This window comes from Mixophyes fleayi, chromosome 9 (genome assembly GCF_038048845.1).
Source record: "Mixophyes fleayi isolate aMixFle1 chromosome 9, aMixFle1.hap1, whole genome shotgun sequence".
In the NCBI taxonomy this organism is placed as follows: Eukaryota; Metazoa; Chordata; class Amphibia; order Anura; family Limnodynastidae; genus Mixophyes; species Mixophyes fleayi.
The window spans coordinates 103,266,066-103,293,989 of record NC_134410.1 but is presented as its reverse complement, the minus strand read 5'-3'; the positions used below and the strand labels follow the sequence as shown (position 1 = coordinate 103,293,989).

Sequence of the window (27,924 nt, the reverse complement as noted above, 5' to 3'; positions counted from 1 at the left end):
ATGTCACGGTTCTCTTCAGAGGACAATCTCCTGACCGGCAGGTCTTTGCACCGCTGTAGACTTGTGTCCGCCGGAAACAGAGACACAACATACGCTTTAAACCGAGGATCGAGCACGTGGCCAGAATGTATTCCTCTGACTTTAAAAGAGTGACCACCCTTGGATCCTGGCAAAGCGTACGAAGGGCTACATCCACAAGAGCTACATGCTTGGTGTAATCGCAATGGTTTACCAGCTCCTCCCTCACTTTCTCCAGCTGCTTCTGCAACAGCCTGATTAGGGGAATGACCTGACTCAAGCTGGCAGTGTCGGAACTGACTTCTCATGTGGCAAGTTCAAACGGCTGGAGAACCTTGCACAACACGGAAATCAGTCTCCACTGCGCTTGACTCGGGCGCATCCCCACTCCTTTGCCTATGTCGTAGGTGGCTGTGTAGGCCTGAATGGCCTTTTGCTGCTCCTCCATCCTTTGCAGCATATAGAGGGTGGAGTTCCAGCGCGTCACAACCTCTTGTTTGAGGTGATGGCAGGGCAGGTTCATGGTTTTTTTGATGTGCCTCTAGTCTGCGGTAGGCACTGGCTGAATGTCGAAAGTGTCCAGCAATTTTGCGCGCCACCGCAAGCATCTCCTGCACACCCCTGTCACTCTTGAGGTAATGCTGCACCACCAAATTAATGGTGTGGGCAAAACATGGGACGTGCTGGAAATTGCCCATATTTAATGCCCGCACAATGTTACTGGCATTGTCTGACACCAGAAATCCCCATGAGAGTCTAAGTGGGGTAAGCCACTGGGAGATAATTTCCCTTAGTTTCTCTAATATGTTGTCAGCGTTGTGCCTCTTATTAAAGCTTGTAATACACAATGTTACCTGCCTTTGCACGAACAGCCATTTTGTAGATGCTACTACTGATGTAGCTGTTGCTGTTGCTGCGGAAGGGGATGCATCTACCCAGTGGGCTGTCACAGTCATATACTCCTTCGTTTGCCCAGAACCACTTGTCCACATGTCCGTGGTTAAGTGGACAGTGGGTACAACCGCATTTTTTAGAGCACTGAGGACACTTGATCGTACTTCTCTGTACATCTTTGGTATCGCCTGCCTAGTGAAGTGGAATCTCGACGGGATTTGGTACCGGGGACACAATACCTCCATCAACCCTCTAAATCCCACTCCACTGATGGCGGACACCGGGCGCACGTCTAACACCAACATAGCAGTTACAGCCGCAGTTATACGCTTTGCAATAGGGTGACTACTATCGTATTTTGTGGTCATGGCAAACGACTGTTGGACGGTCAATTGTTTTGTGAAAGACTTAGCGGTCTTACGACTTCCCCTCTGGGAAGATGACCGACTAACAGCAGCAACAGCAGCAGTGGCAGTAGTAGGCGTACCGCTGCAGGATTCCTCGGATGAATCCCGTATTGGAGAGGACTCAGTCTGGCTGCTGACTTGGGCTGCAGGACTGAATCTGATGGAGATCGTGGAGGAAGTTGACGAGGAGGGTGTTGCTGGTGTGTATTCAACTGGACCACGGGATTTAGGTGTCCCTGTACCGATGACGGTCCTAGCCCCAGTTCCTGAACTAACCACTGAACTATGAAGGTTATTCAGGTGACGTATAAGGGAGGATGTCCCTAGGTGGGCAAGATCCTTACCCCTGCTTATTTGAGCTTTACATAAGCTACATATGGCCATACATTGGTTGTCTGGATTTGGATAAAAATAACTCCAGACCGAAGAGGTGCATTTTTTGGTCTTCTGACCAGGCATGACGATGGGCTTTTTTATCCCATGGACATCAGCTGTTTCCCCCCCTGGTGCCTCATTTTCAATAACCACATCACCATCCTTATCATCAAGTTCCTCCACAGCGCCAGCTACATCATCAATAGCCTCCTCCCGAGCCACCTCTTCCCATACAGTGATGGGGAAGGTCAGGCTTGACAACCACCAACACCCTTGGACTCGCCTTGGGGATTTGTGATAATTTCTCTTTAGAAGGCAGAATTGTTTGCTGTTTTGTTGCTGACAGCATAACTCTCTTCAATTTTTTGTAGGGGGGGGGGGAGGAGGAGGGCTAAGATCCTTGGGTGAAGCTGAACCACTAGTCATGAACACGGGCCAGGGCCTAAGCCGTTTCTTGCCACTCCGTGTCGTAAATGGCATATTGGCAACTTTACGTTTCTCCGCAGATTATTTTAAGTTTCTCTTTTTGCTACTTTTACTTAACTTGGGCTTTTTGGATTTTACATGCCCTGTACTAGGAGATTGGGCATCGGGCTTGGAAGACGACGACGATGGGATTTCATCGTCTGTCATGACTAGTGGCAGCAGCTTCAGCATTAGGAGGAATTGGGTCTTTATCTTTCCCTACTTTATCCTCCAAATTTTTGGTCTCCATTATATGTAGCACAAGATACTGCAGAATGTGTGAACTTGGTAATATTGCAGTACCAATGGGCTTATGCTGCAGGATTGGTTTTGCTAATTTTGTTGTAATTCATTTTTTTTGTAATTATTTTTTTTTAGAAGTTTTTTTTCATTTTTTAAACACTTGGGAATAATGGGGAAATAAAGAACTATGCCCTTAGAAGCACAGAACACAGGACACAGCACAGGACCCAGCAGCACCACTGAACTCAAAATTGACAGAGCACAGCACCACTGGACTGATACTGCAGAACACAGCACAGAACTAAACAGCACAGCACGAGATCTACCAGAACAGGGGACCACCTAACACACCCTCCCTCTACCCTGATCAATGCCCGAGTGAAGATGGCGGCGACTAGCGCGGAATTTATAGGATCCGAGTATCGCGAGATCCGACAGCGGGATTATGGCTCCGAGCCTCGGTTTCAGGTTTTCATTTGGCGCTAATACCCAGATCTGTCTCGGATCCGACTCGGATCGGAAACGTTCGGGTGGGCTCGGATTCAGGAAATCCGAGTGCGCTCATCTCTAATATATAGTTCATCGCTACATTATGACTGACCTCTCTGTGTTCAAACTTGAAAAAGAACCTGTTGGCGTAGTAATTAATGTATAGTGAGTATGTATGTTTTAGAAATATTTTTTTTTTTATTTTGACAGCCGGCTTGTAGGACCGTGATCTTACTATGCTCATATATTTAACTCGGTTTCCCTTCTCAAGCAGCATAGTGTGCTGGGCTCCCTAAGGAGGAAGCAGCCTGGGAGAGAGCATAGTACCCTGTGCTGCTTCATCTCGGAAACTGAGTCTGACTGTTGGCATAATGAGTGTAATATTTTACTCTCTCCCAGGTGGCAGTGGCACAGATGAATATCCGCTTTTCCTTGCTTGCATTTGAGTGAAAATCCTATGCTTTCCAACAAAGCAATATTAAAGGTGTCCATACTTGTCCTCATCACCCTTGAAATTGCTTTTAATACAATGCTCCATATGCTTTGCTTCTACACTAAGCTGCATAATGTGCTGTCTATATGGAGGAAGCAGACTCTGAAAAGAGCATAGTGCAATATAAAGATAACTTTTCATGCATGGATTTTGCACAATGTACTACTCAATAAATAGCTAAAATGTCAGTCCACATATGGTGACAGGAGCGCTCTAAATGATGTCCTTTGTGCTGCTATCACTGGGATACACTGGCCTATTCTGCAGCAGCTTTTGCTAAATTAACAAATGTGTGGGGTTATGTTATTAATGAACACTATATCCCTCTTTATTGGTCTCTATAGCTTTTAATCTCCTAAATTGGTACAGTGCTACCTTTCTTTGTGCAAAAAAAAAAAACAAAAAACCCCAACATTTGGCTGCCTTCCTTTTTTTTTTCTTCATTTCCCTGAACCTGGTTTTGCAGGTCTTGCACTGCACTCCATTTGATCCCCTTGTGTTTTGTGCTTTCTCACCCGACAGGCTGTCACTGTCTCGGCTAGACAGGTCTCTCAGCTGACAGCTCATTCTCATAAATTCTTTACCTAGTTTTTCAACAAAAGAAGGCAAACGTTTGGTCCTTACAACTATTTTTTTGTTACTTCGATGTCAGCCGTGGCACACTACAGCAACGCGAAATCTTCAAATACTTTCCTGTAAAGCAGAATGTCACTGGCGTAAAACTCGCACCTCTAATGACTTCTTCACATATACTTTTATCTACCGCTCCTATCGAAATGCCCTGGACACTGCAAAACAAACATACTTCCAATCTCTTATCTATGCTCAGGCTTCTAACCCCAAACGCCTTTTTAAGACATTTAAAGCTCTTCTCAATCCTCCAACCCCAAACCCTCAGGATCTTGCTTCCTATTTCAAGGACAAGATTAAGATTGATAAGATCAGACTAGAATTGGTATCCTCTTCCTCGACAAGCAATTGGCTCAATTCCTTCCCACCAACCTCTGACACCCTCTCTTCGTTTGACCCCACAAATGAAGAGGAAATTTCTACTCTCTTCTTATACTTCTACTCTACCTCTTGTCCTCTTGATCCTATTCCCTCGCAAATTGGTAGAACCCTGTCTCCTGTGCTCATCTCACATCTAACTAAAATCTGTAATCTCTCGCTCTCTACTGACATCTTCCCGTCACTATACATGCATGCAGTGATTACTCCTAATCTAAAAAAAACAAGATTCCGACCCAAATTTTTTCTCAAATTACCGTCCCATCTCTCAGCTGCCGTGCCCCTCCAAGCTTCTAGAGAGACTTGCCTACACTCGCCTCACACGCTTTCTTTCTGCAAACAACCTGTTGGATCCTCTTCAGTCAGGCTTTCGTTCTCAACACTCCACAGAGACTGCGTTGACTAAGGTTGTCAATGATCTGATCACTGCTAAAACTACACACCATTACTCTCTCCTAATTCTTCTGTCGGCTGCATTTGACACTGTTGACCACTCTCTTTTCATAGAAACGCTGCAATCCCTAGGGCTTCAAGACACTGTTCTATTCTGGTTCTCATCCTACCTTTCTAATCGCTCTTTCACTGTTCATTTCTCTGGGGCCACCTCTGCTCCGCTTCCTTTATCAGTACCACAAGGCTCAGTGCTAGGTCCTCTGCTGTTCTCTATCTATACCGCTTCTCTTGGAAATCTAATAAGTTCCTTTGGATTTTAGGATCATCTCTATGCGGATGATACCCAAATTTTTCTATCCTCTCTTGATATCTCGACATCTGTGTTGTCCCATGTAGCTGACTGTCTTTCTGCCATATCATCCTAGATGTGCTCTCGCCCACTCAAACTTAAATCTTTCTAAAACAGAGTTAATAATAATCCCACCCACCAACAAGAGCATACCTGACCTTTCTATCTCTGTTGATAACATGACCATAAATCCCACCCCACAAGCTCGCTGCCTAGGTGTAATCCTTGACTCACACCTATCCTTTGTTCCCCACATTGACTCTATATCTAAATCATGTTACATACATCTAAAAAAACATTTCCAGAATTCGCACATATCTCACACAAGACACTGCAAAAACCTTAATTCATGCACTTATCTCCCGCATTGACTATTGCAATTCCCTCCTTACTGGCCTTCCCAAAAACAGAGTCAAACCCCAACAATCTATTTTGCACGCAGCGGCTAGATTGATTTTCCTTGCAAATCGTTATTCCTCTGTTGAATCACTCTGTATGTCTCTACACTGGTTGCCTGTTTTCTACCGAATTCAATATAAAATACTCTTACTAACCTACAAGGCCATCAACAAAGATGCACCAAAATACATCTCCTCTCTTGTCACAAAATATCTCCCAACTCGGCAACTCCGCTCTGCACAAGATCTACGTCTCTCATCCACCCTCATTACATCCTCCCATTCCCGATTACAGGACTTTTTCCGGGCTGCACCCACTCTATGGAACTCTCTCCCTCGCACAATAAGACTCTCCTGTGGTCTACAAGCTTTAAAGCGTTCCCTGAAAACTCACCTCTTCAGACAAGCTTATAGTATTCAATATACAACAAAACTAAGGTAGAGCGCTCCTGCAAAAGCAGCCTCAGAAGTGAAACAGGGATGTCACCATTACATCACACATAGAAATAGGTATATAAATTGGTACTTCCTATAGGCGCTGATGTTGAATCACTGAGGAATACAACATGAATATGTATAATGACTATATGTAAAAATTATCATGTGATAGTCATATTAAAAATAAAAAGGAAAAGTAAAAATACAAAAAAAGCTCAGAAACAAGATTACAAATCCAGGCAAAAAAGAAAGTAACTGCAAATGTAGACTTAACCTCATGTGTCAAACTCCCATTGTCCCATAGATTGTAAGCTTGCGAGCAGGGCCTTCTCACCTTTTTGTCTGTTTTACCCAGTTTGTTTATTAGTTTACTATGTTTGTCCCCAATTGTAAAGCGCTACGGAATATGTTGGCGCTATATAAATAAAGGATGATGATGATGTTGTGGGAGTCTCAACTCAAAGGAAGCAGCTCTGCACTTTCTTTGATATGGTGCGTTGACTGCGGATGTCATGGAGTTCTGTCGTTCAGACACTGACCTTTTAGGAGGAAGGAATGTGTCCTCCTCCCACTGTGTCAGGACACAATCCAGCTGGCCTGTCCTGTGGTGGGTACAGAGTGGTCTTCCCTATTGTACCTCATAAAGCACTCTTGATGCATAATTTTTCCAAAGTGGACATTGCTGCCTTTGGCATGAAAGTCTTCCAACCGTTTTTTATTCTTAAATGTTTCTCTCCCTTCGTTGAGTGTGGCCCTGAGACATCCCACAGTCTGTTTTCCCAGGTTGCTGAAAGAGAAAAGGGGACTTTTGTATTTGATATTAAAGGCTGTAGTGGGGACACAGACAACACCATCCAAGAATACTGTGTTCTGCTCTGCCTTTCTTGTCTTGATGATTTCATTGTAAAGTAAGGAGAAGCAGAGCAACACTGGTTACAGGGAGGAGGAGGAATCGACAGAATGTTTCCAGTGTTCTGCCTCCTAGTGGTAAAACCTAATTAACTTTTGTGTCCCCCTACAGCTTTTAAGAGGGATTTTACAGTAAGTGCAAAAATCAGCTTATTCTTGGACACAGGAAGATTTCAGTTTTTCCTATATGCATTCAGGGGCCATTATAAATGCTTATACAGTTTCATCCTAACATGATAAGTCTATGCTTGGACACCGAGGCATTCAAGCTCATAGGAGATGAGAGATGAGTATTGAATATGGCACCTCTTATGTCCAATCAGGTGTCATGTTATGTACACCGTCTCCAATCCTGACAGTTTTGACTTCCCATTTAGTCTTCAGCACCAAAAGGTCATACTTACTCCTACTTTCCATCCATCAGTACTGTTAATGAAGTAGGAATCCCAGTGGAGATAACTGCACATATATTACTCTAGGGGGAGTGTCTCCTAGCAGGAGGTGAAAAACCTATTTAGGAGGAGTCAAGCCGCTTCCTCAAGTTCATTTCCAAAGGTGTAAGACAATCCTTCATAATTCTTATTTTGAGACCTGTAAACGCATGCCTTTTGCACTGCATATATCTTGTATGCAGGCAACTGAGTCCTGTGGGCGGTAGGTTATTAGTATGCATTTTTCACTCACTTTTAAGTGGTTTTGGGACATCAGGATGCTCTTTAATTGCCACCAAGGAATACCCTCTATTCCCCCTCCCCCCCACACTTACTGTTTTTGTTCTTCTAAGATACATTGGGAGATAAAGCTATTTGTTACTGCCCACATCTACCTTCAAAAAAAATAAGTCAGCCCTATGCACAGTTGGAATTTGCTAGCACTATATAACTAATTGTTGATGAAGAGTCCTGAACTGACCACGGCAGGTTGGGATAACATTTTTTTTTTTTTAAATATTTCTAAGCCTCATATTCAGTTTGCATTACAGACAATGACAACTGCTATAAGATATTGTTAGATTGGTTATCACTCCAAAATGGTCTGACCAGACACACTTTCCCAGTGTGTTTTTAATGGATGCTAAAATGTAGGCAACACTTAACCTATGTGGTGGTTTTAACATAATTGATGCAAATGTGTTTTGGATGCTATCGTTTTTTTCTGGAGTAGACGGCTGTATTCACAAACAGCTTTATTGCATAGGAAGCCTGAAATGTCCACCATGGAATTCAAATTGGTCTCATATTTTTCTTTGCAACTTGCTGTTGTATTTTGAAAAATCAGAATACTTACAATGGTGGAAATTAAAGGGAAAATTTACTGGACTGTATCCATGGAAAAGATAAGTTGTACAATTCAACATTCACATGAAGACCTCCCACTCATTTTGGACATCTTGGCTCACCAAAGAGAGTTGTTAAATTGATGTGTGACCGTCTGTGACTAGGGAGTTAGACTTTTTATATGTTTCTTTTAAACCTTGTGCCATGCAATTTTTTTTATTCTTTACCCCACTTTATTGTGGCACCTCTCACCCTTTTCATCTCACCTTTCTAACTTTCTCTGGACATCTGAGTAAACGCTATGTAGATGTATATTATGTGGTGTGAAATATTTGAAATAGATTAAAAAAAAAACCAAAACATGTAGAAAACCATATCAAACTGTAAATACTTACGGAATCTACAACTGTTTTATGCATGTTAATGCATAATTTTGATTAGTTTAGATTTGCTTGAAGGGAAAAGAAAAATTGAACATTGCATGTATGTGTACCTCCTGGTTTTTTAGATACATTAAAGTTAATCATAGAGGATAAAAATAAAACCCATAAAAAATAAGCATAAGACAATAGTGAAATGGGTTTCGCCACCACACATTCTGTACTGGGGGCATTTAGATTTCTCAGGGGAAAGTTTTTACATCTTGCGAACTGATACACTGAGATAAACTGGGATCTTGTCCAATGTGGATGTTGTATCTTTGGGGCACAATTGCATACTGATTGTTAACGAATTCCCTTTACCGGAAGCCCATTCTCTAGTTGACATGCTAGATTCTGTCTTGTGTTCTCAGGCTATATCACATGTTGGCTTTGTTATTGAAAAAAGTCCCTTCCTCAGATGACCTCTCCTGCTAAGTTTAATTTGTTTTTCATCCCTTATTGAGTTCTAGCAGAGAATTGTAAGACACTCTCAGTAAATATCAATATAATTTATGGTTGTGCGCCTTGTTCTCACTATGCGGAGAGATCTCAGTGAACTTGTATATTTTTAAAGAAATGGATCTGTGAGCTCTAAGGTTGCACACCTCTTGTTCAGATGCACAAATCTACCACGGTGGTGTATAACGATCAGCTTAATTGTCACGCGCAGCCCTAGTGACCAGTGTAATTTTCCCTTGTTGGTCCATTCCTATTGATTCAGATGTCATCAAGTGAACACAGTGCATTAACACAGGTGTGTGTAGCAGGTCTTTTTTTTTTTTATTTAGCCATAGTATTACTGGCAGTGTGAGAACTACATGATGGCTCTTTGATTTCATAATGGGATCTAAGGCTTCTCCACAAAAGTAATGTGCAGACTCCTTGTTAGACCATTGAAACAAATTATATTGCTCATCACTAGGCTAGAGAGTTCCCATTACCTTGTGTACTACAAGTCCGTTATTCATTCATTGCCTGCCCTACCCCATTTCAGAAATTCAAAAGATTATAATATATGTGTGTCACTGGTTTGGCCTACTTTGCCACCCGGTCTGTTGGGGAAGGATGAATGAAAGGATGTTTCACAGTTTATCTGGATTGCTTTCTCACCATCAGTAACAGACCATTACTGACCACTCCTACTGGTGTCGCCTGCCACCAGACACTCGCCGACTTGTGAATGCGAATTGCGCAATAGTTATAGGATAATTCGACTGCCTTCACTAGTCTCCTTCAACGGTGCCTAGAACTGCTTACTTGTGGGTAGCTGGTATAGCGGATGCAGCGCCTCTTTGCTGTGGGTTGGCTGGTACCTCGTGACCACTTACTTTGGATTAGGCGGTTGTACACATAATCGGGGCTTACTAAAAAAACGACAGTACTTACCACGGCTCGAGGATCCCGAAACTCTGATGGCAGACATGACAACTGTTTGAAAAACTGAAGTGCAACCATTTCAACGCATGAAGATCCCGGCTCCCTGTTTCCACGGTGACAGTGTGATTGCGGCTGTTAAAGGGGCAATGTAAGGACGCGCGTGTTGTGCAATGCTTTTTACTAAGTCATGGACATTGCACAGCACGTGCGTCCTTGCATTGCCCCTTTAACAGCCGCAATCACACGGTCGCCGTGGAAAATGATGTCACTCTGGGAGCCGGGATCTTCATGCGTCTAAATGGTTGCACTTCAGTTTTTCAAACAGTCGACAATGTCTGCATGTCAGCATCAGGATTCTCGAGTCGTGGTGAGTGCTGTCGTTTTTTAGTAAGCTGAAATTTAATACCCAACCTGGATCGGGACTGCTGGGTAGCGGGCAGAGTGTTCACAGAGAGACGCTGGGTTCAACACAGGACAGCCGGGCAACGGATTAGAGTGTAAGCTCTTATCTGTTGGTCTCGGGGAAACAGCAAGCAGTAGTAGTTGATGTGAATTTTATTAAATCCAAGAAATGACTTAATGGTTGCATCATTCATGTAGTTTGTCTATCTATTTAACAAGACAGGATAAAAGGCAGCGACCACCTGCTTGTGTTGTCAGGCTACAAAAAGTATTGGTCACTCACAGACGAAAAGGCTTAATTAGCATGGGATTTCCTTCCTTTAGATTGGCATCAGTAAATTTGCAATGATAAACATGGGCACAATGTGTGTGTGTGTGTGTGTGTGTGTGTGTGTGTATATAGATATGAAAGAGATATATATATATATATATATATATATATATATATATATATATATATATATATATATATATATAATATGTAATTATTGTGTATAATACAGAGAGAGAGGGGGCTTCCCATACCCAAGTAATCCTTTATTTCAATTAAACAGGTTAATCCATGGTCTATCTTTATTATGTACTAATGTATACAAACGGGGTCATTGGGCTGCACCACAGAAGATGTATTTATTTTGAGGATGTGTGTACAAATATTTATCTATCTTAGTGTGTGTATAGTAATAGTAGTGCTCATACACACAATCATACATTTTGATGAGTTGCAGCCTATCTTTATCACAGAGTAGTGAAAACACCGTTTATAGCCCCCCTCCTCTGTTTATTCTTTGGGCGGCATCCTTGCACTACCAACTGAATGCGAGTACACGGATTACTGTGTTTGGCATTATATACATTTGTATCCGCTTTGTGTCAAATCCATGGCCAATGGAAAAAGATGGGTTTGCATGATGATAAATAGACATAGCTGAAAAGTACAAAAGGAAGTAAGCAAGGCAAAGCAATATGCTTAACTAATTATTGACCTCCTACATCTTTTATTAGCCAAATGTGAGCAGATATTTTCATTTCTATACAGTATGCTATACAAACATATTATTATTTATTTTAAATACCTCTCCGATTTATGTTTATACTGGATTTTGGATATTTTTGTTATCTTGGGTGTTATCATTAGATCATTTATGAGAAATTGTTTGTGTTTTCTAGATAACGACGAACCTCTTTTGAGCGGATCTGGGGATGTATCCAAAGAATGCGCAGAGAAAATCCTGGAAACTTGGGGAGATCTCTTATCAAAATGGTAAAAGAAGAAACCATTCTCTTATAGGATCAATAGGGCATGACCGATATCCGTATCTTTTAGCAAAATGTATTTTGTTCACAAACTGCATAATTACAGTGTCCAGACACCTGTGGATGTTGAGACAAAATAAGCACAACATTAGCCCTGTAATGGCGCTGGATATAGTGTGAGTTAAACGGCTGTAGGTAGTACTTCCCGTCATGAGCATTTCTCACCAAAACAGAAAAAACAATAGCACTCTAAGCTCACAGACAATGGTATATACAAATAGTTGTAATAAGAATCTTAACTACAGTCACTGCACATAGCATGGATTCTTAGCAATTTCTTATATTCTAATACAATGTACAGAGACTAAAGGGTATATACCAATAGATACAGATCACAGATGCCGATAAATAAAAAATCTAAATGTCTACAATTTGTCTGTGTACAAAATGACACACTGTTCATACCGAATTAAGTAAGTATATGTTAAAATTAGATGTAGAGATAAAGCTTGTCCTAAATATGTCAGCAGATCCAAATATGTGGTTGTCAGATTTATGCATGGGAAACTCAGTCCTGTGGCCTGCATATAATATAGTTCATCACAATTTCTGAACATATGCTGTCCCAAAAAAAAGAATGTTTTTAATACTGTGTGCAGTTGTCCTGAACATTTCTTTATTCTTGAAAATAATGTTACTTACTATTAGGGTTTTCCATAAGTGCTTTATTTGAGGGAATGATCTTGTATTATTTATTTTGGATTTAGGAAGCACCCTAACCCTGAAACTTTTTTTTTTTCACATTCTATTTTTCAAATGAGAAAGATCTGAGTTATTATAAAGTTTTGACTTGGAAACCTTACTCCACATTTTCCAAAGCGAACAACTCGCCACTGTGTGTTTTTGTTTTCTGGCTCAACAATTTGATCACCAAACAATATGGCCAGTGGCCAATTTAAGCACACCGTTTTGAATAGTCTGATCATTTCCGGGTGAATGATTGATCACCCTACACAATTTGGAACAGGCATATTTTAAATGATCACATTGAATCAATTACAAACCATTTTCTGACAACAGCCAACTAAAATTCTCAACTTAAGTAATCCATTTTCTTATGCTTTGGTTGTTCTCACTTGTTTGTTCCCACACAAAAAAATAGTTTAATGATCTGTTCTAAAAACATTGTAATGTACCACCAACTTTGTTCATTGGTGACTGTTTTAGGGCTGTTACCCCCTCCCCAAAGGCACACCATGGTTCTGCTGAATTTCAGAATTTTCTCCTCAGCCTCTATTTCCAAGGTGCTCCACCCAGCCGACTTTACTTGCGACCTGGCTCTTGGATCCTAGCAGACTCCTATTATAATAGAATAAACCATTGTTTCTCCTATTAGAACAGGCACTATGTGAATACTACAGCCATCAGTGTGTATTAGACCACTGATCACCAGTCTGACCGGTCCTGGCAGGTGTGAGCAATAACCTCAAAAATGTTTCAATATTATTGCAAAGGATTACGACTGCCCCCACCCGGCTTCTTCTTAATGCCACCCGGCTAGCAGAATTTTCTGGGGAGATTACTGTGAATTTGATTATCATTTTCTCTGTAACCCCCCACTCTTCCCCACCAAAGAAAGCTAAAGCTCATTGCTCAACTCAAGATTGTGGGACAATGGAAAGGAAGGGTCAAGTGTGCATAAAATATCCTAAGCATAATTAAGCCAAACAATTCTGCTAAGGAAACAAGATAAAAGTACGTATACCATTATGGCATGGATGTGATAAAGGAGAGAGTTGGAGCAAAAAATAATAAGTTTGCAACATTGGAGGAAATGAGATTAAGGATTGATGGAGCGAAGAATTTGCTCGCTAGTTTATGCCTTTTCTAACATTACAAGTAATTTAGTATGCTGTTGTGCTTCTGGATTTTGACTCTTCGTAAAATTACACGTTCTTATTTTAAATTTCCACTAATAGTCAAATATGCATGAGACTACATCTATTAACTACATCTGCTAATAATTGTTTCACCCAGAAAACATTTTAATCACTACAGGTTTTATCTTTACTAATAAGCTGAGGCATACATTTATTAACTGATTGAAGAATAGATTAAGACATTTTTAATTAATGCACAATTAATTAAATCAAATGCTTTTAAGAAAAAAAAAATATTTTCACGCCCTCTCACAGGCTAAGCGAGTCAATTTGCCAACGTCGTCTGCTTTGAACAAAGTAGAGTGAAAAGCAATTTGTGTTCCTCCGTTCAAACCCCATGACGTCTGATTTGTGACATGGCAGACAGTGATGACTCTATATGGCTGGCCCACTGAAGATTCCAGGACCTGTAAATGCTATAAATGCTATAAACTCTACTAGAATGTGTGTGTGTGTGTGTGTGTGTGTGTGTGTGTGTGTATATATGTGTTATAATTTCTCTCAAACTTTTACAGATAGATTTAAAAAAAAAAGAAAAGAAAAGGAACTTGAAAGGACATAGTCATCAAGAACATGTATAATTTAGATCTTGTATTATAAGGGCCGGCATGTTTCCTAATTGAGACTTCTGACTATGCTCAGAGAACCCATTGAATTCATTCTTGGAAGCTAGGGACATAGATGAACGTAGATGAAGATATCCACTCAGCCAACTCCTGTATATACATGTGTAGGCAATTCTGATGTTACCCAATATGTAGCTAATTGCAGTATGGTGGGAATCTGTGCAGTTTCCTCCATCTTTTCTGTATATCAAAATTGTTCACAGATCCAGACATTTGGGGTACAGATATTACTTACACTAAATGTAACTACTGTACGATAATATTTACAACGGGCACATATCTCTGGGCCCCATGTGCATGTGCTATCCTTATATCTGACCTTTCAGTTACGGCCAATGGTTCGAGTGAAATGACTGTAATTGATTTGGTTCCTGTCCTTCAGTAGGCACAGCATTCAGGTAGAGCACTGTTTTCTGAACATAGAAAATGTACAGACCTGAGAAACCCAGTGACATCACTAGGGAGTGCAGGGGAGGTCCAGTCTGAGGTTATCAGCCACTGATACATTTAGTTCAATGTAAAGCTTGCAATTGCCCACTTTTGTTAGTGATTTTTGATGGTTTCCTTAATTTGCTACCATAAATTCCCACAAACTGCAGTTAAGGAAAAAAAAATCAAATTATACAGGTTCATTTTCATGACAGTGTGTTTTTGAAGTTTTTACCCCTCTACCCTTTTAACTACTACCGTCCTCATTCTCCTTCACTGTCAGAACACTGTGGATCCATCCCATTGAACAATCTGCATAGGCCGCATTCACCCGGAGCTCACGTAGAGCCCCACCCATAGTATTGGGAAAGTGTATTTGACAGCCTTGACTTGATTGGAGGACTGTAATGATTTCCTAATGCACTGTACCAATCTGGATGAGATCTCCTATACAAGCTTATTGCATAGTTACCTGTTAAATCAGTTTAGTACGATTCAGGGTAAGTTGGGCCCTGTGAAACGCATGGTTTACAATGCATTGAATCTCCCCAATCTGATAGTAAAAGGACTTTATAATGACAAGTAAAACAAAGAAGGCATACCCTTTTATCTTCCAATCATGGTTTTATAGGGGTAGTGATATGTTTTTCAAAAATAAAATAAGGCTGTTTTTTACTTTTTCTGATATAATGTTACTATTCTCAGGCACTTGAATCTGAAAGTGCGTCCGAAGCAGCTCTCCACACTGGTGAGGAGTGGTGTTCCAGAGGCACTAAGGGGAGAGGTGTGGCAGCTGCTTGCAGGATGGGACAACAGTGACCAGCTGGTGGAGAAATACAGACTGCTCATCACGAAAGTAAGTCAAATCTTTTATATTAAATACGAATAGCTGTGCTCAAAATATTTAACTCTCTGTTTAGTCCTTCCCTAAATGCACCCTACAGGGTAAATTTATCAAGCTACGGGTTTGAAAAGGTGGAGATGTTGCCTATAGCAACCAATCAGATGCTGTCATTTATTTAGTACATTCTACAAATTGACAGTTAGAATGTGATTGGTTGCTATAGGCAGCATCTCCACTTTTTCAAACCTGCAGCTTGATAAATTTACTCCTAAGTCTGTTAGTTATTGTAGCTGAAAGCTATTGTGTCCTGCAAGGTTTCCGGAAGAGGTTTGTGTTTTTTTTATTTTTGTGAATCAAAAAGCAATTAAAGACTTTGCATACAGTAAATAATAATTTAGATTTGTTATTTGTAACTGAACTCTCACCTTGAAGTAGAACACTGATTTTTTTTTTTTTAATTATTATTAAAGGTATGAGTATACCAATTATATTGTATTTTTTAGTAGCTTAAATGTGTTTAAGCAAATTTGGAATGTAATTCATTAATTTTGATAAGCAAATTGATTATATTGAAGTAAATGGAGTTCTGAATGTAATAGTAGAATTTTGAGCATTGCATTTTAAAATATATTGGTAACCCTTTTATCTTTTGTTGGTGTAAGTTTTCATCATCATCATCACCATTTATTTATATAGCGCCACTGATACCTTTTAATAAAGATATGGGGTCATTCCATGCCAAATCATCAAAGCCTCCAACCCGACCATCTCAGATTTTCGTGAAATTTAGTTGCATGGTAGATGACATAAACTTGCAAATATTTAAAAAAAATGTAAAATTTATGCTTGCCAAGTTTACTAAAACAAATCATAACTTTGCTTCTAATTGAGGTAGAACTTTCATGTTGATCTTGTTTTGAAGCTAAGGGTCCTTCGTTTTCATAAAAATTTGTTTTATATTTAAATATTGAGTTCTACATTTCAGCGTCACATGATCTGACTTTTTGGCCTTGAATATCTAAAAAAAATAAAGTGTTTTAATTTTTTTTGTCATAAATTATATTATGCAGTTAAATACAATCTCTTTGGTATAAGTTTCATTTTGGGAAGCCTTTGGGAACAGGAGTAAAAATCTGAAAATTATACATATCACAATCATACTTTAACACGTGAATACAAGATTTCTGTACCATAGAATAATGTTTAATGCTGTGTACAATTATGAGGAAAACTTACAAGTCAGTGCCTCCTCCTCCTCAGCTATGCTGTTTCTGTTTTTCAATGCTTTTGTTTTCATTGTACTAAAGAGGGAGGCAGTTGCTGTAGAAAACTGGCCTAATTCTTATCGTTTATATAGCACCAATCATATTAAGCAGAGCTGTACAGAGAATATATAAACATGCACACCAATCCCTACCCCACATGCGCATTCACACACACTAGGCTATATTTTGTGAGAAACCAATTAACGTACCAGTATGATTTTGAACTAATATTTTGTTTGCGACACTTGCAGTGGTTTTGTTTTACTGTTTGTTTGTTTTTGTTTTTTAAACTATAATTTGGGTTTGTATATATTTATTTAATTATATTGTATATGAAATTACCAATACTGAATTCTGTGTTGGTCTATTTTATCTTATTATATTTGCAAAAAAAAGTTATGTGGAATATGTTTAATATATGATCGAAAACAAATCTGGAAGAAAATGACTTGGTTTCAGCTTCATAGCACGACTTTCACCTGAAGTCTATAGCAGTTGTATACCGTTCAATGCCATTTATCCCTATGGATTGGAGAAAAACACTTTAGACCAGTACCATAAATATATTTCATTATGTTTTTCTTTAAATTAAATTGTAGTCAATGATTGTGGTCTTTAAGTTCCAAGAGAGTTTCCTCTCGATGGCATGTTTATTATCACACCAATGTATTTATTTATAGCTTTGTCTATAAACTGTAGAGATATGATTAAATGCTATCGTGTTTGTAATTACCAGGCAAGAGTTTGCCGTTCTTCCTTTACTGAGAATATACACAACCAGTTTTATGCGTTTACTCATTCAAACATGCAATTAGTGATGGGTTTAAAGCAAACAAAAGGCTATGCAAACATTAGAGGAGGCTCCAATATCCGCACAAGCATCTTCCTGTTATAGCAGCCAAGACATCATCAACATTTATTTCTATACTATATGACCCTGCTTAATTTGACATGTATGTACATAATTGTCCACAATACCTGTTTGTTGAATGGTATCTATTTAACACATATTAAAATTGATAAAGAAAATGACTGACCGTCTTAGTAGTGTGCCATGAAGAGAAATTGATGATGCTTGTTTCTCTTAAAAAGTTAATGTCCTTTGATCTGATGTTTAGTGGTGGAACACATTGCCAGACTACTGTATATAAAGATTACACCACAATTTCACATAAAACCTCTATTTGGACTTCAGTGAAGGGTATTGACTTTCTACATACATTTTAGATTACCACTCCTTGCTCTTGACCCGTTTTTGACATTCCCATTTATACAGTGACCCTAAAGTACTCTGTTGTCCTACTGCAGAAATGGGCAGCCATGGGAACATGTTTTGCGATTATTTACAGTAAATCTGGTGCAATATTTGACCAGTTTCTTCCATAGAAGGTCTTGCAATGGGGCATTATACATACAAGTAGGTACATGATATTGGATGACTTGCATGAAAATGTGTCCTAAATGATATTTCGCACCTTCTCTATAGACATAAGCATGTGCCACTTTCCTTTTGTAAGTGATCACTTAGGGGACAAGGATTTTCTCATCAGCAAGCTAATACTTAAGAACAATAAACATGGTTACTTTGATTACTTTTTTTAATCTGTCTCAATTGTTTTGGGGCTGTGTATTGTCCCTCTCTGTTTGTCTCCGCTTGTAGTGTCTGATCACATGGTTATTTAATTTCAACCCGGCTATAATGTTGAATTTTTTTGTGTATGTGTGCTTGGCAGCACGGTGGCTCAGTGCTTAGCACTTCTGCCTCACGGCGCTGGGGTGATCCGTTCAATTCCCGACCATGGCCTTATCTGTGTGGAGCTTGTATGTTCTCCCTGTGTTTGCGTGGGTTTCCTCCGGGTGCTCCGGTTTCCTCCCACACTCCAAAAACATACTGGTAGGTTAATTGGCTGCTATCAAAATTGACGTGTGTGTGACTGTCTGTGTTAGGGAATTTAGACTGTAAGCTCCAATGGGGCAGGGACTGATGTGAATGAGTTCTCTGTACAGCGCTGCGGAAATAGTGGCTCTATATAAATAACTAATGATGATGATACAGCTGTGCAGCATCCATTGACACTTCACCATCATGCCCAGAGATCCTACTTAATGACTTATACCTCTCATTCTAATCCCACATCTCTGAGGAAGTCCCTTTGGGCAAAACGTGTTGGATACACGCTTATTTGTGATTTCAGACTTATTTATCCTTTTATCCTGACTCTGGACTGTTCAGAGGCCACTGAGGGGTATCCTTGCATTGAATCAGCTGTACACTGCTGGGCTACCCAACTGCTGTTTCTATGATACCTTCAAACTCTTATGATGCAGGTATTGGGAATACTTTTATGTGATGATACCCTTTAATGCAGCTCATCTTCTAACATGGGTTACTAGCAGGGTTAATGAGCAGTCATTTCTATCCTCACGTACATGCTTAATAAGAAATATGTAAAAGAAAACTGGGTTGGAATTGTATAGCTCTGTGTCTGCACAGCAAAGCTTCACAGGAAAATACAGAAACATATGTTATCAGTGTACGCCACTAATGGGCAACCTAATATACTTCAAGGGTCACATGTGTAGCCCTTGAACCTACAGCTTATTGCCCTTAATCTCAGTAATAAAAATACATTTAATAAAAGAAATAGACATCAGTCTGTAATAATTACATACTAATAGATATTTTAATGTAAGAGAAGTGCTTTGACAATTTAATGTGGCTTCTAGATGTCCACTTTTTCCACCAAGTTTTGAAAGTTAGACGTACGGCTCGCGTTCATTCTCGCCCTCTGTTTTATAAGAAAGTGCAGGTGAGATCTGAGGGCAAGTGGGGGTTTGAGTGCTTGTGGGCTCATTTTATGGAACTTGGTGGAATTTTAGAGCAAGTGAGGGACATTTTGTGCTGAGCGATGGGGATGTCGAGGTGGTTTTGGGGCTGTTTTTTTAATTATCGAAAGTAAGGTTAATGGTTAAGATATTTATTCTAGTGATATACTTTTTAGGCCTTTCTAGAGTTGCAACATCGATTACAAAAACTACTAAAAGATGTGGTGATAGAAATGTTTATTTCCTACATCATATTAATATGATCTCTGCTGATAAAGCCAGTTTGACATTTCTGTTTGCTTGTCATTCATACGTAATCTGATCATAATGGTTATTACAATCCACCACATAGAGAGCCATAGTAACTTAGTTGAGCCTCAGATAAGGCAGCCGTGTGGAACCCACCTCCCCAAATCTCCAGAGGAAAAGTGTGACCTTTCCATTTATCAGAGGTGTACACACAAATGTACAGCAGCCAACATGGGTGCCCACATGATTATATACCAGCTCGCAGGGGCCCACATGATTATATACCAGCTCGCAGGGGCCCACATGATTATACAAGTATGATTATGTGGTGCACACCTATATTATTATTTGTGAAATGCAGTGACTTGTACAAATTTCTTGCTGAGTGCAAACAAAAGAGAGTTGGAGCCCATCAAGATACAAGCTCAGACAAGGAGTGGGGCAATTTAACACAGTCATCCCTGGCAGTAAATTGGTTGATCCTTTTCAGGCCAGAAAATCACCACTGTTCCAACACCTCAAAATCAGGCCTACATAGCAAGATTTCAAAGAGTTGTCTGTGAAGGCCTACAGTACACACCCTCCCCTCACCAGCCATGCCTCATTCCTCATCCCTACTCATTTATCTTCAAACACCACTGTTTGTTTCTTTGGACACTCATTACTCCATAACCAAATACACCAAAAAACACTCCATATTTGTTTGCATTATTTGAACCAATATGTATCGTATATACTTGTTCTTTATGTCCTAGATTTATAAAATATAAAAAAAAGTTCTATATTATTTGGTGGGAGGGAATAAATACACTTTTAAATACTTAAACTTTACTTTGTAATACAGCTACAGTAGAAAGACAGGGTACATTGTTCTATATATGAACAGTTTTGGTATTTCATTAATTATCCATGTTTAAAAACCTATTACCCTTTCCCGTAAGCAGGCTATTTTCTTTTCATCCAGTATATGTTCTATTCGGGCTATGATACTTGGTCTACCAGCTTGGGGCATGGTGTGGCCTGTTAAAGCCTTCCATATTTCCGTTTTCATGTGTTTAGATTTCTAATTTCTTGGCATCTGAGCATGTGTAGTTGGCTCCACATAGCCCACTTGAGTCGGCTAAGGCATTGGGGACTAGATGTGCCTGAGCTTCCAGAGTGGATGAAGTTCAGAGGCCAACAGTAAAGAGCATGCCACCTGCTGTGGAAGAACATTAGACATAAGGTCCTGGATGATTAATGCCAGGATTCTCATGAAAATGTGCTTGTCTAGACTTCCCCAGATCCCCAGCACTGTGCGTTCCATGCTACAGCCAGTCCTACAACAAGTGTCCCCTGCCTGTACCATCTATATAATACTATAAAGTAATGACGTTTTGTCAGTTGACCTGGGCTGGGTTTTGGTGAAGCCGTTATTCCTTCACTGTGTTCTTGTACAATGTCACACTTTTCTCTTACTCTTTTTTCTCTATCCATTTTTATCATTGGATCATCATCATCTATATAGCACTACTAATTCTGCAGCGCTGTACAGAGAACTCATTCACATCAGTCCCTGCCCCATTGGAGCTTACAATCTAAATTCCCTAACACACACACACACACACACACACACACACACACACACACACACACACACACACACACACACACACACACACACAGCGCAGTGGCCTAGTGGTTAGCACTTCTGCCTCACAGCACTGGGGTCATGAGTTCAATTCCCAACCATGGCCTTATCTGTGTGGAGTTTGTATGTTCTCCCCGTGTTTGCGTGCGTTTCCTCCGGGTGCTCCGGTTTCCTCCCACACTCCAAAAATATACTGGTATGTTAATTGGCTGCTATCAAAAAATTGACCCTAGTCTCTCCCTGTCTGTCTGTCTGCCTCTCTGTCTGTCTGCCTCTCTGTCTGTGTGTGTGTGTGTGTGTGTGGCTATATTAGGAAATTTAGACTGTAAGCTCCAATAGGGCAGGGACTGATATGAATGAGTTCTCTGTACAGCGCTGCCTAATCAGTGGCGCTATATAAATAGATGATGATTATGACACACACACACACACACACTATGGGCAATTTAATAGCAGCCATTTAACCTACTAGTATGTTTTTGGAGTGTGAGAGGAAACCGGAGCACCCGGAGGAAACCCACGCAAATACGGGGAGAACATACAAACTCCACACAGATAATTGACAATTTTTATATATAGATAAACTGTTTTTATAGTGTTAAAGATCAGCACAAACCTGTTACAAATGTATAGGGAAACCATGTCCTATATCTGCAGTGAAAGATAAAAACGAGGAGAAAACTCCTAATATAATTGCAGTAGTTGACTGCAAAGTCTGTGGGAACATTTTACTTTCCCTCTTGCAAACCAATTTTTTAAGCCGTGCCTTTCCCATTCCATGTATTTGACAGTGAAACTATTGTGCATTTGTTTTATGCAGACCATTGGAGATACTGTAATTTGGACCTAAATTAAAAACCAAAAACAATTGCTAGACCTTGGATTGTTAACAAGAGAATATACAATTTAATATATTTTAATAGTTTGACATAGTGTGTGAACCGTTTTTTTTATCTGTTTAAATGACATGTCTTTCAGTAAAGTACAATGGTTTTAAGATTTCACTTGTCAATTATTTTAAAGTATCGCATAGTACAAATTATATAGCTATAAATTGTCTTCTTTACTCCATTTAATTATTTTTCTTTTCATTTCACTCTTCTCTTAAGTATATGTTCTTTTTATTATTGTAACTTTCTTTTGACTCCCCTTTTCCCTTTTTATTATAACATTTGTTCAGATTTCACATTTAGATCAACATTAAAATCCATTGGGGGCCATGATGAAGTGATTAATAATTTTAAACATTGATGTTTCAATGTATTGTGCCATTTTGTGTGTGTCTATTCTTTTGGATACTATACAGTGCAGACCCATATCTGTATTCCCACAGAAGCAAACATCTGAGTGATTTATTAAATTTCAGGAGAGAAGCATAAAAACAATGAAACAAACTTGGTTTCTGAAACTGAATCAAGTGGGTGACATATTTAAATCATTAAAAGATCATTCTGTGTGGTCCGATACATGAGCTAGAAGAGAAATTGACTAAGCACTTTGGCAGCTTAAAAACAATGCTAGATCTTGATGCTATGATTTTGGGAGAGGAATGCAGATGTAATTACACTTTTCTTCCCATTCTGTTCTTAAGCACTGTCCATATTGGGGAAAAATACATGTATGCTGTGCTGAATAAACAAAAGGACTTCATGTGAGAATGATGGGTCAAATTTAAAGTGACCAGAAAAGATATTTCATAAACTTCATTTGTTTTGTTTTTCTTCTTTACTGTACATTTTCAGTATTGCTGGTTTTTGGCAAACATTTGAAGTGGTCCATCATCCACTTAAGTCATCATCATCTATTTAGTGCCACTAATTCCGCAGAGCTGTACAGAGAACTCGCTCACATCAGTCCCTGCCCCATTGGAGCTTACAGTCTAAATCCCCTAACATGCACACACAGAGACCATGAACCATCACTGTAAATACAACATAAGGCTTTATGTACAGTCTCGCTGGCAGATCGCATAGATTTTCCCACAACACTTCAGGAAGGAAATTGTATAACTATTATTAACTTTATGGGAGACATAACTGCTGGGTCATCATGGTTTGCTACCTCTGCATTTCCATTCTTATTGTATAGTCAGTATATGGGGAGATTCTGCAAGTTGTTTCCGCTGCTAAAGCATGTGAAGCAGTGTTAGTACAAGGCACGTCACACCAATCTGTTATCAGGCTGCTGTTGGATCGCCTGTTAGCACCAAGTGTGTAGTGTAATTGAATGACATGAATAGACCTCCCGGCTATCAGTTTGCATTATTTGTCTCTAGCCGCTAATAGCCCTTTTGCATTCTACATAAAACTGATCCAGCCTGAGATAGAGGGAAGTGCAGAAATGGACAGAGGTAAGCGTAAATTACCACTGATGTTTTGTAATACAATACCAATTTATGTGTGCTGGTTGTTAGTAATGTGCAGGTTTTCACTGCCGCATTACAGGTATACATTAAAACATGACCTATACAGTCTTCAGCAAATATTAAAGAGAACAATGAGAACAGCAGAGTTTTATAGACTCTGTAGCACTTGGTCACTTCAAAAGTCGTTTAGAAAAAACATTGCGACTTCATGCTACATCTGTCTCCTAAAAGGCAGTCTGTTGCTTTTACTTGTAATAATGTTCTGCTCTCTATACTAGACATGTCATTATTAATTTAAATCTTTAGGAACAGTGTGGTGCAGGTTCATGGAGTGTTGTGGCTTCGAGCCTAGCATAAGAACTTCTGGTTTGATGTATGGAAATTAGTTACAAAAATAGCAGCAATCTGAGTATTTTTGGCCTGGTAAAAATATTAATAGCATTTTAATGTTTGTTGTAAATCATATTAGGAAATTAAATTATATTGCTTCACTGCAATTAATATATAAAATAATTTATGTAGCTTCTTACAAATCACTTGTCCGTCTTATGTGTTCAAATTGTATGTCTTGTTTTTAAGTTTGAAAACATTGTGGCCACAGTTAAAAGCATCCCAGATTGTTATAGATATCATATTTACTTGGGCTCCTGCAGCCATTATTTGTGTGTTCTGACCCTTTAAAGCTGATGTTAGGCTTGAAGTAGAACATGTCTTGTTAGATTACGGTGCTCTGATTTCTTTCTTCATCTTTGGTTGCAATATTGAAGATGTGCACTGAAAACACACTGAATGTGCTTTACTCTGAGCCTACAGTCCCTGTGTCTGGGTGCTGTAGTGCAGTCTGGGATCCTTGCTGATCTTGGCAGTGCAGGAGAGGGAGGAGGAGAGGAGGGTTTGCAGAGGACCATACTCACAAAGGCATTTTCTCCATTCTGCAGCAAAGTGAGCTGCAGTCCTTCTGCGGGACTCCTACAGACCCTGTGACTCAAGTATATACTCGGGTAAATTAATCTTAGAGACCATTTGAAGTCTCTTTATTTTATTTTTATTTTATTGCAGTATAAAAGTGATTAGAAGGTGGTAGTATTACAATTGACTAATTTAAATTTAACAGACTGGTTTGCAGGTGGTGTAAGCTAATTACGATCGCAATGAATGCAAATGAATGCAGCATAGATGGATATTAGATGGGATTGCTGTCTGTGCGATGTTCTGAGTTATAATGCATTGTTATTACTGGTGGCATGTGCATATAGGATCAGGTGCCCTTTCTTCTGTGTCCTAGAACAGGACTGCAGTAGATAACAGCGCAGAGCTGCAGATGGAGTGTGCAGGGCTGTTAGATGTCACCGGGAGAACGCAGACTGCATGTTTTCAGTTAACTGACTGTCTGTTCGCCTTACACAAAGCTATTTGTAGCAGAGCTTCTGTTAGCAACAAAGACACTGCAGAACTGCACTAAATGTGAATTTGGGCTGCTAATGCTTTTGGTAGATTGTGTGTGGCTGCATTGTCTAAATTGTAACATGAAAGGTCACCGATTTTGTATTTATGAGCTATTTGGTAGGGCTATTAGTTACGGAGTTTGAGGTTTAACTGTGGAAGCACAGGGATGCAGCAACTGTAAAAGTGTAAGGATGCAGTTATCGGATGGATACTGTACAAACGTTGTCACATTCTCTCCTCTCAGCTGCTCTGATGTCTAGTACGGAAGTGTAATGATGGAGTGGGATTGCCTCGGATAGAGGACAGAGAACCCACATGACCCCAGCTTCCTGATGACAGCACCTTTTTGTCCTAAGCTCCTTTCCAGAGCCTTTTCTCCTCTTTTTCGAACATGGCAGGAGATTGGCACCACGTTGTTGTTTACTGAAGTCCACATTGCAGACACAGCACAGCTGGAGTTATAGCAAGAGAAACCCTGGGTTTGAAGGAGGACGCTAGAGATGCAGGCATGATTCTGGTATCTTTGCAGATCTAAAATGAACTCTTCCTTTGACGGAATTAACAGCAGCAGCAGTCTATTCTGTCTTTTGGGCATGGGATCTCATGATGCCATATCAGTTTGCCTCCTAGAAGTGGGAATCATCATCTTTCTGACTGTTTTAATCATCTCGGGAAATTTGATAGTTATTTTTGTCTTCCATTGTGCTCCCCTGCTCAACCACCATACCACTAGTTACTTTATTCAGACAATGGCCTATGCTGACCTTCTAGTTGGAGTTAGCTGCTTGGTACCTTCTTTCTCTTTGTTGCACCACACTGTCCTACTTCCAGAGCACATTGTGTGCAAGATGTTTGGCTATGTAGTGTCTGTTCTGAAGAGCGTTTCCATGACGTCATTGGCCTGTATCAGCATCGACCGATACATAGCAATAACCAAACCGCTCACATATAATACTTTAGTCACGGCATGCCGTCTACGCTTCTGCATCCTGTTGCTCTGGATATATTCATGTGCTATATTCTTACCTTCGTTTTTAGGCTGGGGAAAGCCAGGATACCATGGAGATGTCTTTCGGTCATGTGCAGATTCATGGCATACCAGTCCCTACTTCACTTCTTTTATTGTAGTAATGCTCTATGCCCCAGCGGCTACCACTGTTTGTTTCACATACTTCAACATTTTCCGCATCTGCCAGCAGCACACCAAGGAGATCAATGAAAGGCGCGTGCGATTCAGCTCCACGGACAGTGAGCCTGCCCAGGGACAACCTAGTCCAGAGAAGCGCTATGCAACTGTTCTCTTTCGCATTACCAGTGTGTTCTACATTCTTTGGTTGCCCTATATTATCTACTTCCTCCTGGAGAGTTCCAAAGTCTACTCAAACCAGACTGCTTCGTTTCTCACAACCTGGTTAGCCATCAGCAACAGTTTCTGCAACTGTGTCATCTACAGCATGTCCAACAGTGTTTTTCAGAAGGGTTTAAAGCGCCTTTCCGGTGCCGTTTGTGCTTCTTGTTCCAGACAAAGGGAAAGTCATGATGTACCAGGCACAGCCCATAAGAGACCCACAGATGACTGCAACCCCTAAATATTGAAATCCATGTGATCCAAAGAGACTGGATAAAATGAACAACTTTGCTACAAATTTGGGATTGCTCTATTAAAGGAGCATTGGAGCAGCATCTGTGATACAAGAATATATCTAATGCTTCAGTTCCATTGTGGACCTAACGTGTAGCTGCAAAATGTTGTATAATTATGTTACTGGAGCTTGTGGCTGTTGTAGTTTGTGGTTATCGGACATGCTTCCACTGTATCAGAGTATCCCATAACATCGTACTCGAGGGATCTAATAATAATCTGGTTTAGTGCCCCAGAAACTGCAACTGAGATATATTGCTGCTTTTGGATATGTCTCCTGCGAGCTAAAACGTTACCTGCGTGTGGTCTGTGTACTCTTTTTCTAATGTCTCTAAACAATGTCACTTAAGGAGCCAAATATTTGGATTTCCACTCAAGCTGGAAATATCTGTTCGCATAATGGATTATGCTTTCTGTAACATGAAATTAAACTTGTTAGAGCCATGGATGCTCTTTACACAAACAACTATCCCTATCGTCTTTAGAAGTTCATCTGTGAGACCTATCCTGTCCGTTTATTTTGTTACATGTATAGTTCCAACTGAATTTAATGCAATATTTTTCTAAGTGGAAGAAATATATATTATTGAAAATATTTAAAAAAAACTGTTGACCACTGGAATTTTTGTTATTTAAGGATATTTTGCTTAGTCTTTGTAATAGTTGTATATTAGGGCAGTGAAATGTAATGTTTTCTAAAAGAGGCTGACACAACCTGTGACTCCTCAGCCGTTGCCCTCCCTTCCCAGACTATTGCCTTACACAGCATGGTGGGAGTTGCAGTACAGCAAATGCTGGGTGATCACAAGCTGCCTAAGCCTACAATTAAGCTTCATATGAAATATTTGCCTTGCAAGCTCTTCTGGCAGACAACCTGTTAAAGTTGTGATGTCCCATGCTAAGTGAATGTTCTGTTTGGATTGAAATCTGTACATTATTCAAATGAAAACATAGAAATATTCTCTGAAGCTTTCATTGCATTTTTTTGTTTTTGCAACAATCCAGAGCAAAATGTCAGCTGTACGTCCAGCCCTCATTGTTAGGACCA

General features: G+C 39.8%; 2 protein-coding genes across 6 annotated transcripts in view; both read left to right on the top strand.

Moving 5' to 3' along the window:
• Positions 1 to 27,924, top strand: part of RABGAP1 (RAB GTPase activating protein 1) — a 113,436-nt gene that overhangs the window by 27,883 nt on the left and 57,629 nt on the right. For 4 of the 5 annotated variants that reach the window (XM_075184738.1, XM_075184739.1, XM_075184740.1 and 1 more), the window contains 2 exons: positions 11,528 to 11,621; positions 15,315 to 15,465. In XM_075184738.1, the coding sequence (XP_075040839.1) occupies positions 11,528 to 11,621; positions 15,315 to 15,465 (245 nt within the window). Of the gene's footprint in view, positions 1 to 11,527; positions 11,622 to 15,314; positions 15,466 to 24,705; positions 24,790 to 27,924 lie in introns of those variants that run through there. The other variant, XM_075184743.1, reaches the window with a different exon arrangement.
• Positions 24,706 to 27,838, top strand: GPR21 (G protein-coupled receptor 21). The gene is made up of 2 exons (XM_075184744.1): positions 24,706 to 24,789; positions 25,479 to 27,838. Exon 2 carries the CDS (start codon positions 25,771 to 25,773, stop codon positions 26,821 to 26,823), a length of 1,053 nt encoding a protein of 350 aa, XP_075040845.1. The 5' UTR covers positions 24,706 to 24,789; positions 25,479 to 25,770; the 3' UTR covers positions 26,824 to 27,838.

Bases quoted from the DNA above. Each gene is read 5' to 3' on its own strand.
- GPR21 (XM_075184744.1), top strand. From the start codon at position 25,771: ATGAACTCTTCCTTTGACGGAATTAACAGCAGCAGCAGTCTATTCTGT.